The 27,665-nt window shown below is 35.7% G+C and overlaps 1 protein-coding gene across 2 annotated transcripts in view; it reads left to right on the forward strand.

The window, feature by feature from the left end:
• TMTC1 (transmembrane and tetratricopeptide repeat containing 1) overlaps nucleotides 1-27,665 on the forward strand; it is a 309,040-nt gene that overhangs the window by 56,262 nt on the left and 225,113 nt on the right. For both annotated transcript variants that reach the window (XM_027844461.1, XM_027844462.1), the window contains exon 5: nucleotides 8,053-8,244. In XM_027844461.1, the coding sequence (XP_027700262.1) occupies nucleotides 8,053-8,244 (192 nt within the window). The remainder of the gene's footprint in view (nucleotides 1-8,052; nucleotides 8,245-27,665) is intronic.

Here is a 27,665-nt window from a genome sequence, read left to right on the forward strand (position 1 = left end):
ATTAAATGCTCAAATTTTTTTTTTAAAAACTTTAGCATAGTGGAAACAAAAAGACCTACAAAAATAATTATAACAGTATATTTCTGTATTTGTTGAAACACTAGGATCAAATCTGACATGCCATATTAAGATTTCTGAGAGGTATTAGATGATGGAAGCTAGATTATTTTTCCCCCATGTTTTCTCATCTTGATCTTATGTCCTTTTAATGAGGCTGATTAAAAATGGTGATGGCTAGAGTTTGCCATTATGAATGGATAGAACTTTTATGGGCCTGCTTTTTCTTTGTCTGAAATGGGTAGGAGTATCCCAACCTGTCTTTTCCTCATAGCTCATCTGTCTTGCAGCAAGACCCACATGGTAGTTTCTAGGTTTTTGGAAGAAGTGTGGTTTGAGTATGAAAAGAGGGAAGGCATTCCAACTGAACTGGGAAAGCACCAAGATAATTAAGGTAAGGGAAAGGAAGTGGGAAGGCCCAATAAGAATACAGAAAAGTACATTTGTTTAAAAATAATCTTACTATTATAGCTTCCATTTATATAGTACTTTCCTAATAACAACAAACATGTGCGGTCATTAGTGCAAGTATTGGTTTCCCTATTTGACAAATAAGGATACTGAGCCTTGGCGAGGTTAAGTGACAAGTATAGACAGGCAACTTATATGTATCCTTGCTTGGACTTAAACCTACGTCCAGTGCTCGTTTTGGTATTCTCATGTTTCCCGTAAGATCATGTTAGATTTTTAGTTCTGGAAACATTTTTGTTCAGGTTCTGAAGTAAAGGAGCAGGTAGGTGGTACAGTGGATAGAGAACCAGGCCTGGAGTCAGGAAGACCTGAGTTCAAATCCAGTCTTACACATTTAATAGTTTGTGACCCTGAGCAAGTTACTTAACCCTCTGTGCCAGTTTCCTTATCTGTAAAATGAGCTGGAGAAGGAAATGACAAATAACTCTAGTATCTTTGCCAAAAAAACTCCCAAATAGGGTCATAAAAAGTTGGTCACGACTGAACAACAAACAACAAAAATCTGAAGCAAAATTGATACCTGGGTATCTTTCTTGGAGGAGCCAATGAGTAAAATGACTGCTAGTGAATTAATTCAGAGGTCAGTGACCAGTCTTATCTTAAGTATCATTGGTAAGGGAAAAAAGGGAAGTAAAGAAGGGGAATGAATGGAAATAGGCATGAGTGAATTGAATAGAGTGTCCAGAACTGTTGACTTAAGTGCAAGTGCCATTTGTGTCATTTATTCATTATAAATGGCTTGATTCTTTCATCTAGACAGATTACTGCTGTCCTAGAGACAGATAGTGCTGCTGGTGTCTGAGATGTATGTGTAGAATTACAGAATTCTCAGAATTTTACACTTGGTCCTAGTGGCCATCTAGTCCAACTAGGATCAAATAGTTAGATGTATTACTTCTCTTGTGAGTGATATTGTAAAGTACAATTTATTTTAGAATTGATTTTTCCATTCCCTGTAATTAAATAAGATTAAAAGAAACTATTCTGCCATAATTTTTATACTTTTTTTCTACCATCAGTATCAAAGCTAAAATATCTCACTTGAGATTCATAGATACAAAAAATTTTCAGTGCATTGAGAAAACTAAAGTGTCGTATTTCTTTTTTTTTCATTTTTACATTATTTTTCTCTTCCATTTCCCCTGCCAATTGACCACAGAAAAGAAAAAGAAAACCCTGATAATAAATATGCATAGCCTAGCATAACATGTATACCTCATTCTGCATTTTAAATGCTTCACCTTTTGGGCAAGAAGTGGGGAGGTGTAGTATGGTTCATTTTCTTTCCTGTGGCATCATGATTTATCATTGCATTAATCAGCATTCTAAAATTTCAAAAAGTTTTTGTTTATATTATTTTTGTCATTGCATACATTCTCCTACTTTTGCTTACTTTACTCTGCATCACTTCATATAGCCTTCCCAGTTCTCTTTAAAAATGTCCATTTCATGATTTCTTATGGACAATAATATTCCATTATATTCATATACCTTAAGCATTCTTCAGTAAATAGGCATCCTGTTGGTTTGAATTCAGTTTTTGACTACTATGGAAAGACCTGTTATAAATATTTTCAAACAAATGAGATCTTTTCCTCTTTCTTTGATCTATTTTGGGAACAGGACTACTACTTATATAGTTGGGTCAAAGTGTATACAGAGTTTTAAGATATAGTTCCAAAATGCTTTCCTGAAAGGCTGAACCAACAGTATCTTAGTGTACTTATTTTCCCACAGCTTCACCAATATTTATTATTTTTCTCTTTTGTCATCTTTACTAATCTAGATGTCAGATGGGACTTCAGAGTTGCTTTACTTTCTACTTCTTTATTATTGATTTGGAACATTTTTTCATATGATTGTTGAGATGAAAGCTTGGATTTCTTCCTTTATAAACTGCTTATTCAGAGCTCTGATTATTTTTCTATTGAGAAATGGTTTTTAGTCTTAGAAATTTATATCAATTCCTTATCATGGATACTAGGCCTTCATGAAAGAAACTCGAATATATTTTTCCTATTTATCTGTTTCTCTTCTAATTTTAACTTCATTAGCTTTGTACAAAAATGTAAAATTCCATGCAATCAAAATTGTCCATTTTGTCCTGTGTGATCTTCTCTGTCACTTGTTTGGTTGTGAACTCTTCCTTTATTCGTTATGTCTAAGTCATATATCCATTTTGTATATTATCTTGCTGTATGGTATTGACCTATATATAATTTCTGCTCAACTGCTTTCCAGTTTTCCTAATAACTTGTGTTTATTGAATACTATTCTATATTCATTTACTTCTTTACGGTGTGTACCTAATCAGTTACACTGATCTACCTCTCTTTTAATGAGTATCAAATTTTTGATGGTTACTACTTTGTAACTACTTTGTTACTTTGTAACTCCTTTTGTTACTATTTTCCAACTACTTTGTAGATTACTGAGGTCTCATCTGATACCTATCAGATTGGCAAAGATGACAAAAGAGAAAAATGAGAAATATTGGAGGGCCTTTGGAAAAATGAGCACTTTAAAAGTTATTAAACTGTGCATAACCTTTAATCCAGCTTTCTTTTTCAGTCCTACTTCCCCCCTCCCCTATTATTTACCTTGATAGTCTAGGCATTTTGTTCCTCCAAATAAATTTTGCCATTGTTTTATACAGCTTTTTAAAATTACCCACTTTGTAGCCTGATTTTTATGTAGTATTAAATTTGTAAATTAATTTAGTTAGTATTCTCATTTTTATTATACTGGCACAATCTAGTCATGGATTATTTATTTCTTTAAAGAGTGTTGCATAAATGTTACAATACAGCTATTAAATTTGACTTAGTATATTGGGTCCTGGATATTTTATGCATTTTTAGATTATTTTGAATGAAACTTCTTTTTCTATTATTTTTTCCTGAATTTTACAATTGCTGTATATAAATATTTTAAATTTTCTGTTTATTTTGTATCCTGATGCTTTACTGGTATGCCTAATTATCTCTCTTCCTCTCTTTCTTTTTTGCTAATTCTTTTAGGGTTTTATATGTGAACCATGACATCATCAGCAAAAAAAGGAATAGTTTTCTCTCTTCTTTGGCTATTATTCTGCATTTAAATTTTTGTCTTATTTTATCATTGACATTTCTAGAACTGTGTCAGATAATAGAAGAGAAAGGGAGGCATCTTTGCTCTGTTCCTGTATTTATTGGGAATGCTTCTAGTGTTTCTACATTGTATGTAATACTAGCTTTAAGTTTTAGATAATTTTTATTATATTAAGAAAAGTTTCTTCTACTACCAAAGAATTATTTTATAGATCTAGAACAAATAATAATAAAATTCATCTGGAAGAACGAAAGGTCAAGAATATCAAGGGAATCAAGGAAAAATGTGAAGGAAGGTAGCCTCACCTATACCAGATTTCAAACTACATTACAAAGTGGTAATCACCAAAATGATGTGGAACTGACTAATAAATAGAGTGGTGGATCAGTGGAATAGATTAGATATGCAATACACAATAGTAAGTGACCATAATAATCTAGTGTTTGATAAACCCAAAGATCCAAACTTTTGGGACAAGAACTTTCTATTTGACAAAAATCTCATCAAACTGGAAAGCAATTTGGAAGAAACTAGGCATAGCCCAATATCACAGCATATACCAGGACAAGGTCAAAATGGGTACATTAGATATAATGGATATAAATGATGATATAAGCAAATTAAAGGAGCGTGGAAAATTTTCCTCATCAGATCTGTGCATGAGGGAAGAACTTATGGCCAAAAAAGAGATAGAAAGGATCACAGGAAGTGTAATGGATAATCTAATTACATGAAATTAAAGAGTTTTTATACAAACAAAACCAATGCTGCCAAAATTAGAGGGAAACCAGGAAACCGGGGGTGAAATTTTATAGCATGTTTCCCTGATAAAGGGCTAATTTCTGAAATATATTAGGAATTAAACCATATTTACAAAAATAAGAGTCATTCCACAGTTGACAAATGGTCAAAGGATGTGAACAAGTAGTTTTCAGAAGAAAAAAAATCAAAGCTTTCTCTAATCATATGAATTGATGCAACGTGATGTGAGTTAGAACGAGATCATTGTAAGAGTAACAGCAATACTGTAATGATCGACTGTGAATTAGCTATTCTAAGCAACAGTGATCCAAAACAGTTCTGACGATTCATGATGGAAAATGCTATTTACCTCTAGAGAGAGAACTGATGAACCCTGTGTGCAAATTGAAGTACAACCTTTTCACTTTGTTTTTCTTGCTGTTTTTGCAATATGACTAATATGGAAATAAATTTTGCATGTGATTTATATGACATGTATAATTGATATATTGATTACATTCTCAATGGGTAGGGGACAGGCTGGAGGGAAGGAGAGAATTTGGAACTCAATTAAAACAAAAGAATGTTAAAAATAAATAAATAACAATTTATAAAAAAGAGATTCCTCTGTACCTATACTTTGGGGTGTGTGTGTGTGTGTATGTGTGTGTTTTAGTGGCATAAATGAGTTATATGCCTTCTCCATGACTTTCTCTATAACTATTTAATTAATTGTATGTTTTTAAAAAAATCTGTCTCATTATTTTTTATTTCTAATATTGAACCATCCTTTCATCCCTGTTGCAATTCAGTCTAATCATAGTGGATATATACTTTTTGGATGTACTTTTCCATAATTTTTCTTTTTTGGCCAGAATTTTATTTAAATTTTTTAAAATTAATATTTGTTACCAATCTGTTATTTTTTTCCCTTTGTCCTTTTCTGGCTTAGGGATCAAGGTTATATTTGTTCCTATAAAAGTAGTGATATTTCTTAATTGTTCAGAATAATTTTGTAGTATAAAAATTAATCTTTAAAATTCTAAAAGAATTCACCTTTAAATTTATTTTGACCAAGGTTTTTTCCTTGGGCTGTTTACCTATAGCTATTTTAATCCTCCAAATTAGATTGTTTCAATCTGTATTTAATTATATTAATGTGAGGATTTTGTGTTTTTGTAGATACTCCTCCATTTTAAAAAAAATTCACAACTTTACTGGCACATAATTATGCATAGTATGTTCTGGTAGCTATTTTTATTCTTCCTCTGTTGTAATTTTACCTTATTCATTTTAGATTTTGGTAATTTGAGTTTCTTCTCTCCTTTTGAATCAAGTCAGCTAAGGACTGATCAATTTTGTTCATCTTTTCAAAGAAAAACTTTTAGTTTTGTTCATTAATCCTATAGTTTTTTTCTGTTTTTAAATAACAAGAGTTCATACTTTTGAAGTACAAAATTTGAGCTTCCTTCTCTATCAATTTTCTGTTATTGTTTTTGCTGATCTTGCCTTGTCCTTCTTATTTCTACTGTGCTTCACTCTTAGAAATATCAATTCATGGGGGAATTAATGTTATAGAAGTTATACTATTCCCCCAGTTATGCAGTCCTGGCTTCTCAAATACTTTAAGGAGGCAACTTTTTCTGTAAAATATTTTTGTAATTATTTTTATGGAACTGCCTTTTCAGTCAGTTTACAAGCCACATTACATTATAGTCACACCTTGTTTTCAAATTACCTTTCATATTTTAGCTGATTTTCACAGAAATATTATACAAGTTGTAACAGTGTGTATACTTTTGTCTTGCTAACTCTTGGACCATATAAAAAGAATAACTGAACTCTGAAGTTTTTTTCTTGTGAAATCTATATATAATAACAATTTTTAAATATAAGATGTCATCATTTTATACTTTTATTTATGAGTCTTATTTCTTGCCCTGCCATAACAGAACAGAAGTTTAATCTTTAGAAACAGAAATGTTGTCTTATAATGTTCCCTACTTCTTTGTTTCCCTTGATCTAAAAAAACCTATCAATACTGCCAAATAGTAAAGATCTAAGTCGTCATTAAAATTTAATCGACTTCCTGCCTGTTCATGAGAGAATTTGAGTGTATTTATTAGTCTAATATTGATGCTTAGGGAATTTCAACCATATAGTAAAGTCAAGGATCATGCTCTTTGACCAAAGCTCTTATTGAGCAAATAGCTTTTCCCTCTTAGACCATGCAGTGCTGTGAAAGCCACCTGCTTGAATGAGTTCTTCCCCGAGGGCCATATTGAACCTCCTATCCTTTGCTCTTAACTTTTCAATGTTTACCATTAAGTCTCAGTAGATGACTTCTTTCCAAATAGATGAGAGTGACTGTGATATAGAAACAGATTGGCTAACTATATTGTCTCAGTTTTTAGAGAGCAAGCTATAAAAATATTTTTTTCCTTTCCTGGTTTTACCTTTCAGCTACATCCTAATGTAATTTTGCTTTGCTTCACTGACAATAAATAGATATGATATCTTTTTTTTGGAGGGGGGGGAGGCAATGAGGTTAAATGACTTGCTCAGGGTCACACAGCTAGTAAGTGTTATGTGTCTGAGGCTGGATTTGAACTGGGGTGGTGCTCTATCCACTGTGCCACCTAGCTGCCCTGATATGATATATTAATGTGAAGACTGTGGCTTGGTTCAGACATAGTTATTTTAAATTATAATTGGGCATTGCTTTATAGAGTTCAGGATCCTGTGACCTCTGTGTCCTAACTTAAAGAGGAGAACATTACCTGCTCCTGTCTTCCTAGATTTGTAAAATCCATTTCCTTACTCTTTAGCCCTTTTATGATTTTACCTTACTTATTTTCCTCTTTATTTTAAGAGGAGACAGTAACAAACAAAGAATTATCATTTCTAGTGATTGCTGAATAATTCAAGTATTTTCTAATATCTCATTAACTTGCCATGAAGTTTGGAAACAAGTTTAGGTCTCTTCAACAAACTGAAATCACATATTCTAATTTTGTGTTTTGTAGCAATTTGTATTTGGGCTAAGAATTGTTCACTATCCCCGTTAAAAAAATCCTCCATGGGGGCAGCTAGGTGGTGCAGTGGGTAGAGCACCGGCCCTGAAGTCAGGAGAACCTGAGTTCAAATCCAGCCTCAGACCAAACACTTGACACTTACTAGCTGTGTGACTCTGGGCAAGTCACTTAACCCCAATTGCCTAAAAAAATAAATCCTCCATGGCTTTCCAGAAGTGATAACAGAGTAGAATATTAACAGGGACCCTGGTCTCTTTCCATTGAGTAGGCCAGATTCTTATCTCAGCCCAGGCATTGATACATTTATGTGTCCTTGGCCCAGTCATTGAACCTCGCTAGAGTTCAATTTCCTCATCTAGTGACAGAGGGTTGCATTGGATAATCTCTAAAGTTCTCTTTAGTGTGAAATAATGTGAACATTGAAGAAGCATGAATAAAAGCAATTACCCATATATTTGAAATAGTCTAGTAAGTGAAGGGAAAACTCATTATTGAATAAGGTGACATTTAAATATGGATTGGGATGACTTTTCCATGCATCATCTTTTGTGAAGAAAAATGTGTGTTAGAACCAACTCCAACAAAGAGTTAAATTTTTTTTCTGTTTTTTTGCTTTCTAATATCTTGGTTTTTTTTTTTCATTTTTATGTGTAATTAGGAGCAACCAAGAAGTACAACAGTGGATTTCTCACCAGCCTGTAGCCTCTGAACTCGCCTTGCTACCCTCCTCTCACAAGGAAAATGCAAAGCAACATCCCAAAGGGACATGGAACTCATGCCCCTCCCTATTGCCTACTGAACAGAAGAATGTAATCCCTGTGTCCAGGCCAGCAATGTGGAACATTCTGAGGTATAGTTCTGTGAGCCTGCTGTCAGTTTCATTTTCAACATTCAATAACAAAAAGAATTCTAATAAGGCTGTCATTGGTTGTTCTGTGATGATTAAGGATGAATAACAAGAGTTTAAATTGTTTTGAGGCTTTTACTTTTGGTTATGTTTGATTTTAGAAGGGGTACTTGGGTTCAAATCTTGACTCTGCCAATTATTAGCTGAGTGATAAGCAAATTATTTTTCCTCTCTGGGCCTCAGCCTCCTTAATTGTAAAATGAAGAGGCTGGACTAGATGGCCTTCTAGTTGTAAATCTATGATTGTCACAGTGGGGTAGAGGTGTCCTGGCCCTTCACCAGGGAATTAGTGGAAGCTCTGATATTTGATGTGATTTGGAATGGGAAGAGGAAGGCATAGGCATGAAGTTAAGAAGAATAAGTAGTTTATATGTAATGAGTGTTTGTGTGTGCTCATGTAGATTATTTATGTCTATGTGGACCTGTCTAAATGTACCTTACTAGAATCTCCTCTGCTCACCCTTCTCCAAGGGAGACATTGATTCCTACCAGAAGGGGAGCAGGAGAGTGGGACCATGAGGTTGGCCAATTTGCCCCTCCTCAGGGAGGGGGTATCAGGCTAGAATTACATCTAGCCACTTCCCTAAATATATATAGGGTAAATTATAATTAATCTCAGGACATACTTTGTGAAAAGACCTAGACTGAATCCAAATTGGCATGCTGCTTGTATGAATCAGGCTGAGTGATTGATAGTAACTAAGTTTATTGGTCACAGGGAAGAAATCTTTCCTATTGTTTATATTCATTGAATAATATATTGAATGCTGGATTTAGGATCAGAAACATGTGGATTTGAATTATCCTTTAGATTTTAACTGTACGATTGTGGACAACATATCTAACTTCTCTTAGCCTCAGTTTCTTCATTTGAAAAATAAAAATATTTTCATTGTTTGCTTCATAGGGTTGTTGTGAGGATCAAATGAAGTAATTTTATATAAAAAGATTTGTATGTTTTTAACTACTATATAAATATCTGTGGATAAAGGTAATTCCAGGGTCGGCTGCTTCAGGGAAAACAACTCTTGCAGTCCCTTCTAACTCTGAAATTCTGTGATAAAGATAAAATATAATGGAAAAAGAATATTGGGCTAAAAACACATGTAATTACACAGGGTGTACTTACATGTATGTAAACATACTCCTGCATATATACATATGTGTAGATGTGTGTATATGTATACGTATGTGTACAGAGTAGAATTTTTAACTAAAGTTTAGAAGAGATCATGAAAAATGAAATAGGTAATTTTTTCTATGTAAAATAAGAAAAATTGATACACCAATAAAATAAATGAAGATAGATTAAGAACTTTTAGAGTGGGGAAAAATATTTACAGTAAATATCAACAATTAAAGAATGATATACATATATATAGGAAACTGACAAAAATATGTAATACTAAGAGCCAATTTTATCTCTATATACATATTTATATATTTCATTACACACATATAGCTGCATATATGTGTAGACGTGTCTATGTGTTCACTTTCATATACACATGTGTGGACATCTAGGTAGGGCAGTGGATATACTGCTAGGCTTGTGGTCAGGAAGACTTGAGTTCAAATCCAGCCTCAGACATTTACTAGCTGTGTGACCCTGAGCAAGTCACTTAACCCTGTTAGCTTCAGTTTCCTCATCTGTAAAATTTAGCTGGAGAAGGAAATGGCAAACCATTCCAGTATCTTTGCCAAGAAAACTCCAGTAGGGTCATGAAGAGTCAGATACAACTGATACAACTGAATAACAACAACACACATGTATGAGAGGCAGCATGGCATGGTAGATAGAAGGTCAATATTGGAGTCAGGAAGGCCTGAATTCAAGTTCTGTCTCTGATAAAAACTAACTGTATGACCATAAGTAAGCCAGTTAAACTTTTGATGTTCCCTAGGCAACTCACTAGTACTAAAAATTACAATTTTGTTGCATATCTGCATCAGTGTAAAGAATTTCCACATGGAGGACCCAATTCCAGTGAGATCACTGGAAAAAAATTCATACATGTACATGTAACATTTGTTTTAAAAAGGTTTTTATTAATGCCTTTTGTACTCAATTAGTTATTTCTTGAGGTGTCTTTCCTTTTCAGCTGACTCCCCTGCCACCACCAGCCAACCATCCAGATTAAATCTTTCCTTATAACTAAGAAAAATAAATTCAAAAAAATTTTAAAACTCTACATAAAATGATGACATCTGATAGCATATACAGTATTCTGTCTTAGTGGTTGTATGTCTCTGCTGTGAAGAGGGAGGAAATAAAAAATACAATTTTTTTTAAAAATAAAAAATTAAAAAATTTTAAAATAAAAATTTTAATCTATTCTTTAAGACCATAATTAGGATTTTTGAGGGCTCTGAGTTCAACTTCCTTTTCAATATATTTTATTTATTCTGTTAAATTTCCCAATTACATGTGAAATTTTATTTAACATTCATTTAAAAAAATTTTGAGTTCTGAATTCTCACTCCTATGTTCTCCCACCCTATGAGAAAGAAAGCAGTATTATCTTGATTATACATTGAAGTCATGCAAAACATGTTGTCCATTCTTTGTTTTGAAGAAGACCAATAACATTATGGGGTGATATCTTGACTTGCACGTGAATTGGATTTAAATGATGCAGAGTTGCACAAAATCGCCAGGCTCACTCTTCCAGAGTCATCAAAGTCCAGTGGGAAGAAAAAAAGTCAGGATAACTGGAGATGGCCTAGGGTGCAGTGGATGACCATGATGTTTTTGATGTCAGACCAAGCTCTAAGTAGTCTACAATGCATGCTTTAGCTTCCTTCGTGGCTGTTGGAGCAAATTGTTCTCATCTGTCCCTTCCACTGAGGAGAAGTCTTCACATGCTTGGGACAGATATTCCTCCTAACTCCTCAGTGGTTTGCGGCCTGTAGATGGTTTAACCAAGGTGTGGTTGCTGTACATGCCTCTCTCATCTCTGACTCTACGCAAAACATTTGGCATTTGAACAACGTGGTCAGCCTATTGGAGTTGTGCTCTCTGCAGGAGAGTTTTAATGCTTGGCAGTTTAGTTCAAGAAACGACCTTCGTGTCTGGTACCTTATCCTGCCAGGTGATCTTCAGATTCTTCCTAAGACAATTGAAATGAAAGCGATTCAGTTTCCGGGCATAATGCTGGAATACTGTCCAGGTTTCACAGGGATACAACAATAAGATAGGCACAATGGCTCTGTAGACCTACAATTTGGTATGTGGTCTAATACCTCTTCTCTACCACACTTTTCCTTCAGAGCCTCCCAAACACTGAACTAGCTCTGGCAGTGCATATATCAACCTTATTATCAGTGTGTATATCCTTGGAAAGCATACTGCCAAAGTAAGTGAACTTATTTACAATATTCAGAACTTCTCCATTTGCTGTAACCAATGGTTCCAAGTGTGGATGGTGTGGTCCTCGCTGGTGGAGCACCTGTGTTTTCTTGGTGTTCATTGTTAGGCCAAAATTAGTACAAGGAGCAAGGAAATGATTCATACTTTGTTGCATTTCAGCTTCAGAGACTGCATTGAGTGCACAGTCATTTGCAAACAAAAAAATCATGCACCAGCTCTCCCTCCACTTTAGTCTTGGCTTGTAACCTTTTCAAGTTAAATAATTCAGAAACTGCTAAAGGAAAAATGAAGACTCTACCGGGTTTACCATCAGGATAATGCATCCATCTCTAAGAAGGCAGCATTTAACTCCATCAAAAGTAAACTACAAGGAAAGCTTAGAGAGATGCAGGATTCTTGGTTCAGTAAAAAGGCAGAGGAAATTCAGTTTTATGCTGACTGTAACAATCCAAAGCTCTTTTATGATAGTCTTATGGGTCAAAGATGTATGGTGCATTTCAACTACTCAATGCTGATGGAGCCACATTGATTAGTGATTAGATATTGGAGAGATGGGCTGAACACTTCCATAGTGTTCTCCACAGACCATCATCAATCAATGCTGAAGCCACTGATTGTTTACCTCAGGTTGAAATCAGTCCCTTTCTAGAAATTTTGAATGTTATTAGGCTCCCCTCCTGTGGCAAAGCACCTGGTACTGATTGTATTACAGCTGAGATTTCCATAGTTGGGGGGTCTCTTGCTCATACAAAAGCTGATTGAAATTTTCTGGATTTGAGTCTTGTATTTGAAAATCAAATTTTCTGTTTAGCTCTGGTCTTTTCATCAGGAAAGTTTGAAAGTCTCCTATTTCATTGGATTTTTTCCCCTGAAAGATTATGTTTAATTTTGCTGGGTGGCTGATTCTTGGTTGTAATCCAAGCTCTTTTGTGGGCTGGAATATCATATTCCAAGCCCTCTGATCCTTTCATGTAGAAGTTGCTAAGTCCTGTTTAATCCTGACTGTGGCTCCTTGATATTTGATTTGTTTCTTTCTGGTGCTTGCAGTATTTTCTCTTTGACCTGATAATTCAGAAATTTGGCTATAATATTCCTTTTTTAAAGTTGAGCTCTGCTTCTGGAGGACAGGGGGCACTGTCCCAAGCTTCTTGCACTGGGGGCCAGGGACTTGGTCATTGGTTATCTATGCTGGGGCCTCTGTGACTGGCTAGGGCCTAGTTGCACCTGTTTGCCCTGGGTTCCAGGGCTGGAAGTTTGCCTGCTGCACTGGGGCTGGAGGCCTCATAGCTGGCCTGCTGAGCCAGAATTGCAGGGCCTAGGTTGCTGATCTGTGCTGTGGCTAAGAGCCTCCTGCTGACTTGCCTGGATACTGCCTGCACTTGGCTGCACACCCATTTTACCAGTGAGACAGACCTTTCCTGAAGTCCTTTTAAGTTATCTTGGTCTGGAAAATTGTTTCACTCTGTCTTGTTGTGGATTCTGTTGCTCAAGAATTCTTTTAGAAGCTTGATGTCATATTGTTTCTGAGGGAAACCAGGGAGAGCTCAGGCAACTTCTGGCTTCTCTTCTCCATCTTGGTTCTGCCCTCATTTGAGAATTATTCAAGCAGCCTTAAGTAACCTTTAGAAAGGATTTTTTAACTAAGATGGTTCAGTAAAACAGTTGGTACAAAACATTTCCTCTCAACTTTGTCCTCATCCAACGTCTGTAACACATTCTCCCACAAGTATCTACATTCCCTATTTCCAGGGAAAAGTATTCTCAAGCTTAGAAAGTACTTTTGGCAAAGGGGTAACTTGTGGTTCCTAGTTCCTGGAAGTCCTTTTGTCTCACTCTCAGGGAACTCAAGAAGTTCCTCTTAAGCAAGGAGAATCTGCATCCATCTCTTCTTGGTTTCTAATGTAGTCCCTTGCTGTCAGCTATTTCAGGTGGGGATTATTGCAAAAGGCTTCTTTTGGCCAGTGGGGATGGAGGGTGGGGCAGGGAGCAGGAGATCTGGCCAAGGATGAAGATCAGGTTTTTCACTTGTACCCAGGTAGTCCCTCCTCAGGGGTGTGATAGAAAGCTTCACTTGCTCCAATCTTTGGAATAGCTAAAGTTCTCTAGCTTGATAATTTATAGTTTTCCCAGAGGGTCTGGCCAACCTTCTTTGACCTATCCAAATATGATTCTTCAGTAATGTTGCTCTACTTTGAGGAACCTTTTCCACTTAGTCTAAAGCCTATGATAGACCAATTAAACATCTTATTACTTTTAAAGCATGGGTAAAGGTCAATTGACTTTACCCTTATTTATTTATTATGAAATATGGTTTACCATCCTTGGATGAAATTTTGCCCTTCACATTTGTAGTAGTTACTTCTACAACGGTGTTTCACCATCCTAGGATACAAAGGGGTAGGAAGGTCTTCAGAATTCCTAAAAGACAAATAGATTAGTGAGACATTAGGGAGTGGCAGGTTCAGTAAGCTTGTGTATAGATCCCAAGGGAAGGGCTTCTACTCCATCATTTGATTTAGAAGCCAAAAGCAGAGAGAGGAACACTTTGGGATGGGATGAAGGACAGGACTTAGGTTCTCTATCATTCAGCCAAGTCAAAGCTATGATGGACTTTGCAAAGTGGATTTCACTGCTATCTGTGGCCTGACCGAAGTCAGACCAAGAGAAGTAATAAGGAGAGCTGAGCTCTAGACCTGGAGTAGAGATACAAGCTTTGGACTGAGATTTCTGGGAACATTGCTGCTAGGGCAGATTTCAGAGAGTGCTGAGTACTGCCAGCTTCTGTGGGGAATAGAGGAGAAGTGGTGAGCCAATAACCAAGGAAATGAGCATTTCTCTATGTGCCACCTTTGCCTTCCTGCTTAAACTTACAGGTTTTAGACTCTAAACCCCTTCTCCTAATTCTTTCCTAATCTTGGAAAGGAGGAAGGCTCAGCAGGAAGAGGTATAGGTTTGTGACAATTAGGTGAGGTACTACATGAGAGGGAATGCTTGACAGTTTGTCTTCAGTTTTACTTTACTACAATTTATTTGGGGTTTAATGAACCCTCTGATCACAGAATAGTTGATCACCTATGAATCTAATTAGGGGCTCAAAATTGAGCTAGAAAATTTCCAAGTCAGGTGGGTCACAATCGAGCTAGGAAATATTTCAGTCAGGTGGGGCTGAAGTGAGGCATAAAGGTTTTCCTAAATTTAATGATTGAGAGTAGCATTTAATTTCCATATCCCTAGGTCAATACTGGGACCCACAACCCTCATGCCATGAGGAGCTTGATGTGGTAGAAGGGGAAATAGTCTTTTTGTAGGCTGAGCACCCTATGGTGGGCATTGGGGATACTGCAGCCTTTAGGAAGGCTCAAGCATGGGCACCAGAGAGGACACTTATTGTTGTTCATCCTTTGTTTTCAAAGAGGACTAATAATATCACTGATGTCTTGACTTGTGAGTGAATTGGATTTACATGAGGCAGAGTTGCCCAAAGTCAACAGCCTCTCTCTTATAGAGTATTCAAAGTCCAGTGGCAAGACAAAAGTCAAGAAAATTGGCAATGGCCTGGGATGCAGTGGATGACATTGACATCTTCAGTGTCTGGCCAAAAAGTGCTCCTCACCCAACTCTCACCTGTACTCCAAGAAGCTATAAGATGCACAGCAGCTGCACCCTGGTAAAACTGTCTGAGCGATGAGCTAAACCAAGTTGAAGCTATCTGATGGGTCTCAAACCCATTACCTCAAGCATGTGAAAACTACTCCCACCCCCAATGGGCAGATGAAAACTATGCCAATTAGATAGATGTTGGTGAAACTATATGGCTAGTTGCTTGAATATACTTTCACCTGGTAGAAAAATATGTATTACTATTTTTTGCTGTTTAATTTATTAATTCACAATACATTTTCAAACTTGGTCAGTATTAACAACAGTGAGTTGTTAATACTAGTGCGGTTCTCCAACCAACCAAATGTGCATACAGACTAAACTATTGTCATACATTCAGTTCTCAGAGACTGACTTACTGAGAGGCTAGGTATTATTATTATAGTGTATTATTCATTGACAGACATTTATTCATGCAGCCATTCATATATTTATATTGTCACTCCCCTGTCAACATCTTTTTCGGTATTTACAGTATCAATATCATGTGGATTTGGATAGTTTTGTTTTTAATATGGTTAATTTATTAGCGGTTTTCCTTATATTGAACCATCCTTATATATTCTTATAGCAGTTAAAATGTGAGGTAGGGTGGTGGCAGTATCAGAGGAGAGAAGGGGGCATATGTGAAAGATGTTACAAAAGTGAAATTGAGATGCATTGACAACAGATTGGATATGGGGAGGATTGGGTATGTAAGGAGGAGAGGATGACCAAATGATAGGGCATTGTATTTTCAAACTCCCTGTCTTGAAAGAGATAGATCAGGCAATTGTCTTTGTTCAGTTTATACTTTTTGCAGAGTTCCATGTTCACTTATTGCCTGTAACCTGAGATCCTCATCCCCACAATCAGGAGGTTTTCATTGGAGGCCAAACTTTCAGCTAAAACCCTTATCTCCTCCTGCTTTTTACCATATGGATACTGGACATTCATAACACACATAAATATATACACACTCATGTATATGTGTACACATGCATATATGCATAATATGCATACACATGTATATGTACATTACACAATGCATACATACACACATGTACACATGTATATATAACCAAAAGCCATTTTCCAGTAGATTAGGGGGCAAAGGATATGAATAAACAATTCTCTAAAGAAGAATTACAAATTAATAATCATATAAAAGAGTGCTCTCAATTATTAATAGTAAGGGAAATGCAAATCAAAGCAATCATATAGTTTTACCACACACCCAGAAAATTGGCAAAGATAAAAATAAGTTATATAGCACTTTAAGGTTTTCAAAGTGCTTTATAGGTGTTATCTCAATTTATCTTTCCCCCTTCCTTTCTTATTAGCAATGACATCTTTGGGATAGGTGCTGGGAGGTAGGTGATATTATTATCCCCATTTTACAAATGTAGAAACTGAGACAGACAAGTTGACAAGACAAGACTTGCCTAGGGTCTTACACCTATCAAGTTCCTGAAGCTACATTTGAACTCAGTTCTTCCTGTGCTCTTTCCACTTAGCTTGGTCTGGTCTGAGTAAGAAGATAGGCACTCTGAGTAGAGCTATGCATTGGTATGACCATTTTGGTAAGCAGTTTGGAATTATAAAAATAAAGTTACTAAAATGTTCACTCTCCTTGACCTAGATATTTCACTCTTCAAGACATATACACCAAGGATGTCATCGCTGATAAGAAGGGAAGGGAAAAAAAAAGGGAATAAGCATTTACATAGCACCCACTATCTGCCAGGCAGTGTACGAAGCACTTTTTTTTTTTTTTTACAAATATTATCTCATTTGATCCTTACAACAACCTTGCAAGATAGGTACTATTATTATCCTCATTTTAGAATTGAGGAAACTGAGACATATAGAGGATTAAACGACTTGCTCAGGGTCACCCAGCTATTGTCTGAGGCTGGATTTCAACTAAAGTCTTTCTGACTCCAGGCCCCGTACTCTTTCTACTTTGCCACCTGCCACTTAGTTCTCACATACACCAAAATGTTTATAGCAGCACTTTTTTTTTTTTTTGCAGTACTAAAGAACCTTAAACAAAGTAGATGCCCATTGATTGGAGAATAGCTAAACAAAATCTGGTACAAGAGTGTAATGGAATATTACTGTTCTGTAAGAAGTGCTGAATATGACACGGAAGGATACACTTACACGAAATGGTGTAGTGATGTAAGCAGAGGCAAGAAAATAGCATATGCAAGGACTACAGCAATGTAAATGAAAAGAACAGCCACTCCAGGCATAGCACACTATCCACTGTGCCACCTAGCTGCCTTCCTGGCTTTGAGGCCAGTTCTTTATCTAGTACCCCACACTGCCACTTAATTTATTGCTGAATTTAAAATGCTATACTGAACATTGTTACAAACATTATCTTGATTCTCATTAACTTGATCCTTATTAAAAATCCAAAAGTACAAGTATGTCTCTTTATTTGGCAGATGAGGAATACTAAGCGTGGCTGTGATTTGCCCAACTAGTAAGAGGTAGAGCCTATGAGAGCTCCAAGTTCAGTGTTCTTTCCACCACGTTTCTTCTCAAGAATCAAGGACAAGTTTCATAATAATAGGTATTAGAATTGTATTTATTTTTCTTCTTGAAGGAGTTATACTTTCCCTGAATAATTGAAAGTGCATAAGGGAAACAAATGTATGCATTCCTTGTTTTCAAATACCAGCATTGAAGTTCACATAATTATTCTTGTGAATCTGGCATGCCAGTGTTCTATTATCAGTTGTTTGCCTTCTAAGGCAGATTGGGTATCTGAGCATCTGGCACTATTCCCTTTTTGCCTTATGAATTCTCATTACCTGTCATAACTGATTAAGATGCTAAGTCTGAAAATGAAGCCTTATATTTAAGGTACCATATTTTTTCATCTATCTGTGTCCCGTAATTTTTAGGAAGATATTTTCTTATTTTCTTGAAGAAGTTTCTAGCATGTTAATAAAACTCTTCTTAAAAAGACTTCCTACTTTCAGGCTGTGTTATGTAAAACTTTCATCATATGACTGACCACTGCTCTGTTCTGCTGATTCTGCTTAATTTAGTGTGGATCAGTTCATATAAGTATATCAAGCACAGACAACTAAAAATATTTTAGGTACACATACTTTCTGAAAGAAGAAAGAGAAAAATAAAAGATTTTATTCTACTAAAAATTAAATGTAAACTTAAGAGTTTCTATTCAAGAAAGAAATCTACGTAATGTTATTAGTATTGAAATCAGTAAAAAGACAATGAAATAAACATAGTCCCAGGAGTGGAAAGAAGACCTATTCTACTTTATTTCAGGAAGCATAACTAAAGACATCCTGGTGGGTATTACAGTGAGATGGTGCAGTAAAATGCTAGGCTTGGAGTTGGAAAAACCTAAGTTAAAATCCGGTCTCAGACACCAGCTATGTGATCTTGGGCAAGTCACTTATTGCCTCAGTTTCTTCAACTGTAAAATGGAGGTAATAATAGCACTTACTTCACAGGGTTGTTGTGAGAATGGCACAAAGTAGGTGCTATATAAATTATAGTTGTTGTTGTTATATTGCTGCAATGTACCTATTAGACAAAGAATATTATTAAAGACAATTAAATCAGGCAAGATGTCAAAATATAGCAAGGGAACCAAAGTATGTAATTCCACAGTAATTTTGTATCTGAAGAAATGCCTCACAAGATTTATTTAATGCTTGCAGTGGTGGTACATCTTTTAAATGGTAAGCAGAAAGCTTGAACAATTAGGAAAAGGAAAGGAAGGTGGAGCACAAAACTGAAAAGCTTTTGCATGAGTAAAACCAATGCAATTAGGATTAAAAGGGGAAAAAAAAGCTTTGTAGCAAATTTCTCTGATAAGAGTCTAACTATATGAAAGATTGATGTAGATATATCACTAGAACAAACCCCTCTCCCCCAAAAAATATGAAGTCAAAAGATATGAACAGGCAGTTTTCAAATTAAGAAATGTTAGCTATCAACAACCATGTAAAAATGTTCCAAATCATTAATTAGAAGAAAAATGCTCATTAAAAGAACTTTGAGATTCCACCTCACATCTATCTGATTTGTAAAGACAGCAAAAGATGTAAATAGCAATTGTAAGAAGGGTATAGAAGGTCAGATTAATTTACATCCAACCTAGAAATAAATGTAGCAATCTATGGCATATAAGTACATTTTAAGAAACTTTTAATGGAAATGCATTGTAGGAGTCTTCATCTTAATCAGATGGCTAGACACTTTGCTGATCTTTTTTTCCTGTAACCCAATGCAAGTTGAAATTATGTGTAGCCTTCAGGAACTCATGTTGAAGTAAGGGATGGAGGAAGACTAATTGCCTATGTATAAGAAACTGTGCTAGGCATTGGGATTCATAGACAAAAGCTGTTCCTGATCTCAAGGAGCTTGCATTTTACTGGGAGTGAATGCAGTATGCACACACAGATAGGTAAAAACATAATGATTTGCACATGTAACTCCATGGAGACATGAAGAAATGCTTGTTCTGAGGTAAGCTAGGTAGGAGATAGCTCTTAGTTTGGGCTTTATAGAGGTGATCAAAATTATAAATGGTAGTTTTCCGATCTTTTCTTCTGTGCTTTCTCAACACCAGCACTGAAAATAGAACTGTGATTTAGTCCAAACTTTTTGGAAAGCATTTTGGAATTATAACCCCCAAGTCACTAAGCTGTATATACCCTGTGACCCAGCAGTATCACTAGTAAACATATACCTTAATTTTTTAAAAAATATTTTTATTTATTTTGATATTTCCCAACTACATTTTTAAAATTTTATAATTCATTAAAATTTTTTTTGTAATATTATTGCAGCCCAAAGTAGCGAAGACTAGACACAAATATTGATTGCAGACTGGATAAACAAATTGTGGCATGTGAATATAACTTCATTGTAAGAAATGACAAAAATGACAGATTCAGAGAACCATATCTATCTATCTATATCAATATTGAAATAGATGATATCGATACATACTTAGATGAACTGATCATGAGGACCATGCTGGTAGAGAAAATGCCTAAATAAAGCTGAAAATGGGAGTTATTTAGACATAGAAGATATAGTGATATTAGAACTCATTAAAGACTTTTTAGGGCAAAGGGACAACAGCACTAGAAATAGCTTGAAGAGGTAACAGGATTATTAACTGTGTCACCTAGAAGTCTGCAGATTGTTCTTGTTTTCATATAAGTAGGTGACATTCATGTATCATTTTAAGGTTTTCAAAGCATTTTTATAGACTTCTGATCTGATCCTTTGTGAGGTGGATGCCATTATTATCATCCTCATTTTACAGATGTCAGATCTTTAACTTACCTGAGCCTCAGTTTATGGGAAGTGTTTTGTAACTCTTAAGGGATTCCTCATATTCTGTTCTTTCTAGCTGATGATCTTTGGAGGTGGATAGGAAAGAGCTCCATTAAAAATTTAGATATAACTTTTTTGTGATTTCTCATACTGAAAGGAGTATGGACTGTATATAAATATCTCCTGTGTCTTTCCAGATTATCTTTAATATACATTGTTTTTGTCTTGTAGTGGAGATATGAAAAACATCTAGTGAGCTGATCTGAAGCATTGGGCAGAATATTTTTAGGGATGAAAAGTGGAAGGAGTTTATCTGTTTTATTAGACTGCACCTCTCTTTCTTCCTCTGCCATCACTGCTTTCACTCCCATCTCCAACTATCAAGCCTTTCTCCTCTCTCCGCCCTTTGCATAGTTGCCTAGAGTCATCCTCTAGGACTAGGCAGTGTCCCATTAGACTGCGTTGCTGCTTCCTAGAGCAGAAACAAGTCTAAATGCTGTGTATGGCTTTTCTGTTTCATAGGGCAAGTATTTTGGCACTCTGGTCATGCCCAGGATATGGCAATTTAACACTTTAGGGTTTGAGGAAGCTAGCCTTTTTTGTAGAGTTTTGGCCCTGAAACAAGTTACTAAGGGTCAGAATGCTAGTAGGTTTCTTTTGTAAAGTACATTTCTGTTAAGATTCCAGTTTGTAAGAATCATTTTCACTTCTTTGAAACCTTCCCTTGGAGTTCTGTATATGGACATAATTGCTTGTAATGTGAGGGGGAAGGAGTTTTATTTGGGACTCTTTTAAAATTGGGACTCTTACATACTGCCTTTTTCTTGTGGAAATCAATTTCAGTGTAATTCTGATGTCTTTAACAGTGTGTGCCCAGGGAAATTGAAAATCCTGGCCTATACTAAAAACCTGTTGTGAAACGTTGGAGCAAATGAACAGCTTTCCAGAAATGACAAAAAAACTTTAATACTACAAACTCTTCTCTCTGCAGGGCATTCAATTAATTATGAATTGTGGATAAATAATGCATTTTCAGTATCTTTAGCATTTATCTGGCTACAGTGTTTTATAAACAAGATTATTCTCTAGTAGTCTTTCAGTTCTGTTTTTCTTATGTGATGATCTTGTGATTCCAAATGAGAAATTATCACATTAGGACCTCAGCCAAGACATAGCTGAGCTTTAACAAGATTTTTAGGTTCAATCATTTGCAATAACCACAACATAAAGAATGCTCTGGCATAGACACACAGCATTTGCCTCTTTTCCTTTTCATCTCTGAACCTCTCTTTATTAAGTTAATTCACATTTGACAGAGGTCCAGAACTTGACCTGATGAATGTGATGTGAGAGTTTCTGTCTTTCTTGAGACATATTCCATTTCCAGATCTTGGAAATGGAACTCTAGCTGACCTTACCATTTGTCTCCTTGAAAGGACTTTTGGGACTTATCTGTGAGGTATAGGAGTGTCCCCTACTTCTGGGCAACAGTGTAAAATATTTTACAGAATTGCTCACTTATTTCAGGAGAAGTGGCTGACCCAGTGAAAAAGAGGGGCAGGCTCTATAATATTCAGTGGATTAAGGTCATAGATGGGAGTACGGTGAATCCCTAGGGTAGGGAAACACCATTCTTTTCTGCCAGAAGCATAGAAAAAGAAGAGTCTCTAATGTTTGGTCCCATTTTACAGTTCCTTTCTGGGGCTATGTGTAAGGGGGAATTTTTTTTTCTGAATGCCCTTATCCTTCTCAGCATGTTGACCTTGACAACATTCTTTCAGGCATGGTTTCAGTCTGCTCATGTGTGGAAAATAAAAGCCATCTTGCCAAAGGATACATTTATCTATCTAACTACATTACCTCTACTCTACAGCTTTAGACTATTGCAGTAACCTAGCCAAGAGAGGATAAGAGCTTAAACTGGGATAATGGCCTGGTGAATGGGGGAAAAGAATGGATACAAAGATTCTGTGGAGATATATTTAATAGGACTTGTCAAATGATTAGATATGGTAGGAGAGGAGGGTGAGGGAGAGGGAAAAGTCCAAGCTTTGATGCAGAAGTTATGAACCTGGTTGACTTTAAGAATGGTGAGAACATTCACTAGAAATGGGAACATTTAGAAAAGAAATGGGTTTGGAGAAGACAGAGAGTGAAGGTTAATGTGTTTGAGCCATACTGAGTTTGAGACAACTGGAGCACGAGAGGTGGGGATAGCCAGCTGGCAGTTGGAAATATAGACCTGGAGTTCAAGACAAAGATAAGAACTTGTTATACAGATTTGGGAGTAATTTGCCTAAGGATGATAATTGAATTCATAGGAGTAAATGAAATCATCAATTGAATAGGAAAGAATAGATAAGAAGACTTGGGATACACTTTCTTTTTTTAAAAAATATTTTATTTTTTCCCCTGATTGCATATAAAACAATTTTTTAACATTCACTTTTTAAAAATTTGAGTTCCACATTCCCTCCCTCCCCTCTACTAATTATAGTCCCACTTTCTAATCTTTTCTCTTTGTAATCCTTACTTATCCTGGCTGTGCTTCTGGCTTTAAGGACTTTGTCATCATGACCTTGCTACTCGCATACCTTGGACCTTCTCTGTGACTGTAACCTTCTTACTCTTCAATATCCCACCATCATACCAGACCCCTTCTCATACTGAGTTCTTTTGGGGGCCTCCATTTTAGGGATGGGCCCAGCACAGGTATACTTCATTTCTCTGCTGGCTATGTTTCTGAATCTGTGGACTTTGCCATCATGACCCTTTGTGGGTTCTCTTTATTTTCCTCTCTGCTTTCTTATTCATTTTTATGTGTTGCCTTCCCCATTAAAATGTAAGAATCTTGAGCTTAAGGCCTTTCTGTCTTTTTTTGCTTGTATTTGTATAATCATCACTCAGCACAGCCCTGGCATATAGTAAATGCTTAATAAATGCTTGCTGCCTGCCTGCAGACCATCTTCCATACAGCTATAAAATTCTTCCTTAATGAATAGTTCTGACTATATCATTCCTCTGAACAAAATTCCTGATAGTTTCCAATTGCCTCTATGTTAAAATACAAACTTCTTGGCCTGATGTTTGAGGCTGTCTCACAATTTGGTTCCCACCTACTTTTCCAGACTGGTTTCGTGTGTTCTTCTTGTGTACTATGTACAAGTTCCAGCCAAACTAACCTGTTAGCTGTCCTTCAAATTTGGCATGCCAACTTTTACTTCTGTGCCTTTTCACAGGATGTGTCCCATGCCTGGAATATACTGTCTTCACCTCTGCCTCTTAGAATCTTTAGCTTCCTTCAAGGCTGAGTTCACTTAGAAAGCTACCTCATTTAGAAAGCCTTTATTTTTTGTACCTCAACAGCAGAATGTTAGCTTCTTGAGAGCAGGATAATAGCATTATAGATTTAAAATTGGAAAAGACCTTAAATGTAACTAAGTCCAATTTCCTCATTTTATGGTGAAAAACTGAAATTGAGAAGGTAAGAATTATCTAGAGTCATATGGCCAGTACCAGTTTGAGGTGGGGTTTAAATCCTGTTCTTCTGGCTTCAAGTCTACCCCTTATCCTGTATATCACACTGCCTCCAAAGAACTTTTTCACTTTTGTTTTTGTGTTTTCATTGCCTAGCACAGTGACTTGTACACTGTAGACACTTAATATGTATTTGAGTTGAACTGCAAATATGCTCATCTCTTCACTCTTTATATCTAAATCCTATTTAAAAAAATATCTTGCACCATCCTTGCTACTGCTCTAGAAAATCTTTCCTAACATTAGCCCACATTAAGTCCCTCTATAAATTGTAATAGCATTTGTGACCATTCTACATAATTTTGTATTTTATTATATACTACCTTATATTATTCTCTTAATTCTTTTTTCATATATGTAATTTTTATGTTCTTACATCCTCAATGAACTTGTAAGCAACCTAAAAACAGAGGTCTTATCAGGTGCTTTAAAAAAATTCTCCACAGAAATTAGCCAGGTATACAGGGCTCGTTTAATATTAGGAGAACAATCATTTTCAAACACAGTTAACTACATTCATGTTTCATAAATTTGACTTTGATTATTTGGTGATGGCTCTAATTATATTTATTAAGATTTATTTTCACAATTTATAGAATAAGTGCATAGATCATAGATTTAGAATGGAAAGGACCTTTTAGAACATATAGTCCAGCATCTTCATTTTAAAGGTGAGGTTTTAAGTGACTTGACCCAGGTCATACAGGTAGTAACAGAGCTAGGATTTGACCTCAGGTCCTGTGAATCTAGATCCTACATCCTTTCTACTGAATTGCACCACCTCTTAATTCTTAATTCTAGAACGTTCCAGAATCTTGAGAACACATGGGGTCCAAAACTGAGCATATGGGAAAGTAATAATTCTATTATGGTTTTAAAAGCAGAGTGATAAAATTTCCAAGCACCTTAATGTTTAGTTCCATGTAGAATTCTAACTTGGAGCTCAAATTCTCTATTTAGATAATTCTGTTTTCATGAACTTCTGTGTTTAGGAAATCTTCTTCAATGGGAAGAGAGTCATTTATAGTTTTCATAGGAGAGTTTTGTTGCTCTCACACTCTGGTCATTTAAATTATTCCCTTTTACCTGTTCTGACACTTTTGCAATAGTGTTTTTTACAAGAGGTCTAATTTATTGCAATTTATTCATATTGTATTAGAGGATATTTATTTTTGATAAGTTCTTGTCATTGCTTCATCATAAATCCCTTATAAGCTGAAGTTGCAACTTGTCTAACTGTGAAGAACAATTTAGTGATTAATGAAGTGTGTATTAATGTGGAAGGAATTATAAATTCAAAGACAATAAAAATTTAGAGAGAATCCAAGTATCATTGCCAAATGACCATTACTGTCTCCTGTCAGCACCCCATCCCACTACCAATCCATTTTCAGTTTCAAAGGCTGCCTAGGTAGAGTTGTTCCTGGTACTACTCCCTGTTACCTCATGGCCATCCATATAATCCCTGTTTCTCCTTTGTCCACATACTACTCTATCCTTCTCCCCTTTTCATTGTGCCTAATGAAATCATTATTTTACTGGTTTTTTAAAAGAATGAGTTTATTTTTTATTTTCACAGGTATTTATAATCTGTCTCTCTATACCACCCCCTGCCCAATTTGAACAACAATGAAAATAGAATAAAATCCTCATCATAAACATGCATAATTACCACATCGGCTGTGTCTGAACACGTATGTCTTTCTCTCCGTTTTAAATTCACTTTTCGGTTAGGAAGTAAGTTGCAATGGCAAGTTTCATCTTTGGTCTTCAGGATTTGTGTTTATCATTGTATTGATCCAACCTCTAAAGTCTTTCAAAGTTATTTTTCTTGACAATGTTGTTGTCATTATAAAAAATGTTCTTGTAGTTGTGCTCACGTCCCTCTTTTCAATTCATAAAGGTATTTCTAGTTTCCTCTGAAACTGTCTGTTTTGTGATTTCTTATGGCACAATGATATTCTATTACATTCATATACCATAATTTGCTTAGTCATTCTTCAATAGAACACTTTTTTATTTTCTAAATTTTGATTACTATGAAAAGAGCTGCTATACATACTTATCTTTGCTGTCTTTGGGGTATGAGCCTAGTAGTAGTATAGGTGGGTCAGAGGATTTGCACAATACATTTAGTAATTTTGGGGACATAGTTCCAAATTGTTTTCCAGAATGATTGAACTAATTCATATATAATGTCATCAGTGCATTAGTGTGCCTCTGTTTCCAAAGCCCCTCCAGTAATTGTCATTTTTTGGGTCATCTTTGCCAGTCTTATGAATGTGAGGTAGAAACTCAGAATTTCTTTAATTTGTACTTTTCTAATAATTAGTGATTTACAGACTTTTTTCATATAGTATGGATAGTTTAGACCATTTAATTGTTGGTGATGGCTCTTAATCTTAAAAATTTGAATCAGTTTTCCCCTTCTTTTAACTACATTATATTTTTTGTGCAAAACCTTTTATATTTTATGTAATAAAAATCATACATTTTGTATATAATACTTACTGTGATACTCTATCACTTGTTTAGTCACCATAACGTAAGTGTATCTTTTCTGAGATTAGAGTTAAGTTTTGCAAAGGACAAAATGTCTTCATGCCAAGAACTGGGGATCAGTATAGTTTAATTTGAAAGCAATTTGGTTTTCAGAAGATAAACTTTTTTAAGGAGAACTAAAATGAAAACTAAGTTTAAATGACTACTGAGAACCAATAGCCTCTTGGATGAGTTGATCTAATATCAGAATGACAGAGCAGCCAATATATTTTACATGGAATCTACTGTCTCCTAAACTGTCTCAAAATTTTCTTCAGTTGTTGACAAAGTGGTCTATGCTTTGTTGTGAGTAGCTCATTCTGGAAACAAGTCAGAAATGTTGCAGATGTCAAATTAAAGAGCACTTGTTCAGTAGGATTTTATGGAAAGTGATTTGAGCAGCTGGGCTAAGGAACAATAGGGGTTTATATATAGCAAATTTTTTGCTCATGTGTCTGAGGAAACATACAAATTAGGATCCTGCTATACCAGCAAAATGCTTTCTTAAATGGTATATCATCAAAGCTACAGTAATACTAACTATCAGATCATGCCTTCTTTTCCCCATCTGTAAGATGGTGGTGACTCTGGAACAGAGAGAGAGGCTGATGACTTTGTGTAATTCTGCCTCACTTAAATCCAATTCACGTGCAAATCAAGACATCACTCTATGATGTCATAGGCCCTCTTAGAAAATAAAGTACAAACAGCAACAAGATGACGAGCATGATGACAATAACAATCTATTTATTTATTGGCTAGGCAATGGGGTTAAGTGACTTGCCCAGGGTAACACAGCTAGTAAGTGTTATGTGTCTGAGGCCGGATTTGAACTCAGGTCCTCTTGAATCCAGGGCCAGTGCTCTATCCACTATGCCATCTAGCTGCCCTGAAAATAACAATTTATACTTCACCTAGGTCATTCACATATATTATGGAA

Source organism: Vombatus ursinus, unplaced genomic scaffold (assembly GCF_900497805.2).
Source record: "Vombatus ursinus unplaced genomic scaffold, bare-nosed wombat genome assembly UNPS02014941.1, whole genome shotgun sequence".
In the NCBI taxonomy this organism is placed as follows: domain Eukaryota; kingdom Metazoa; phylum Chordata; class Mammalia; order Diprotodontia; family Vombatidae; genus Vombatus; species Vombatus ursinus.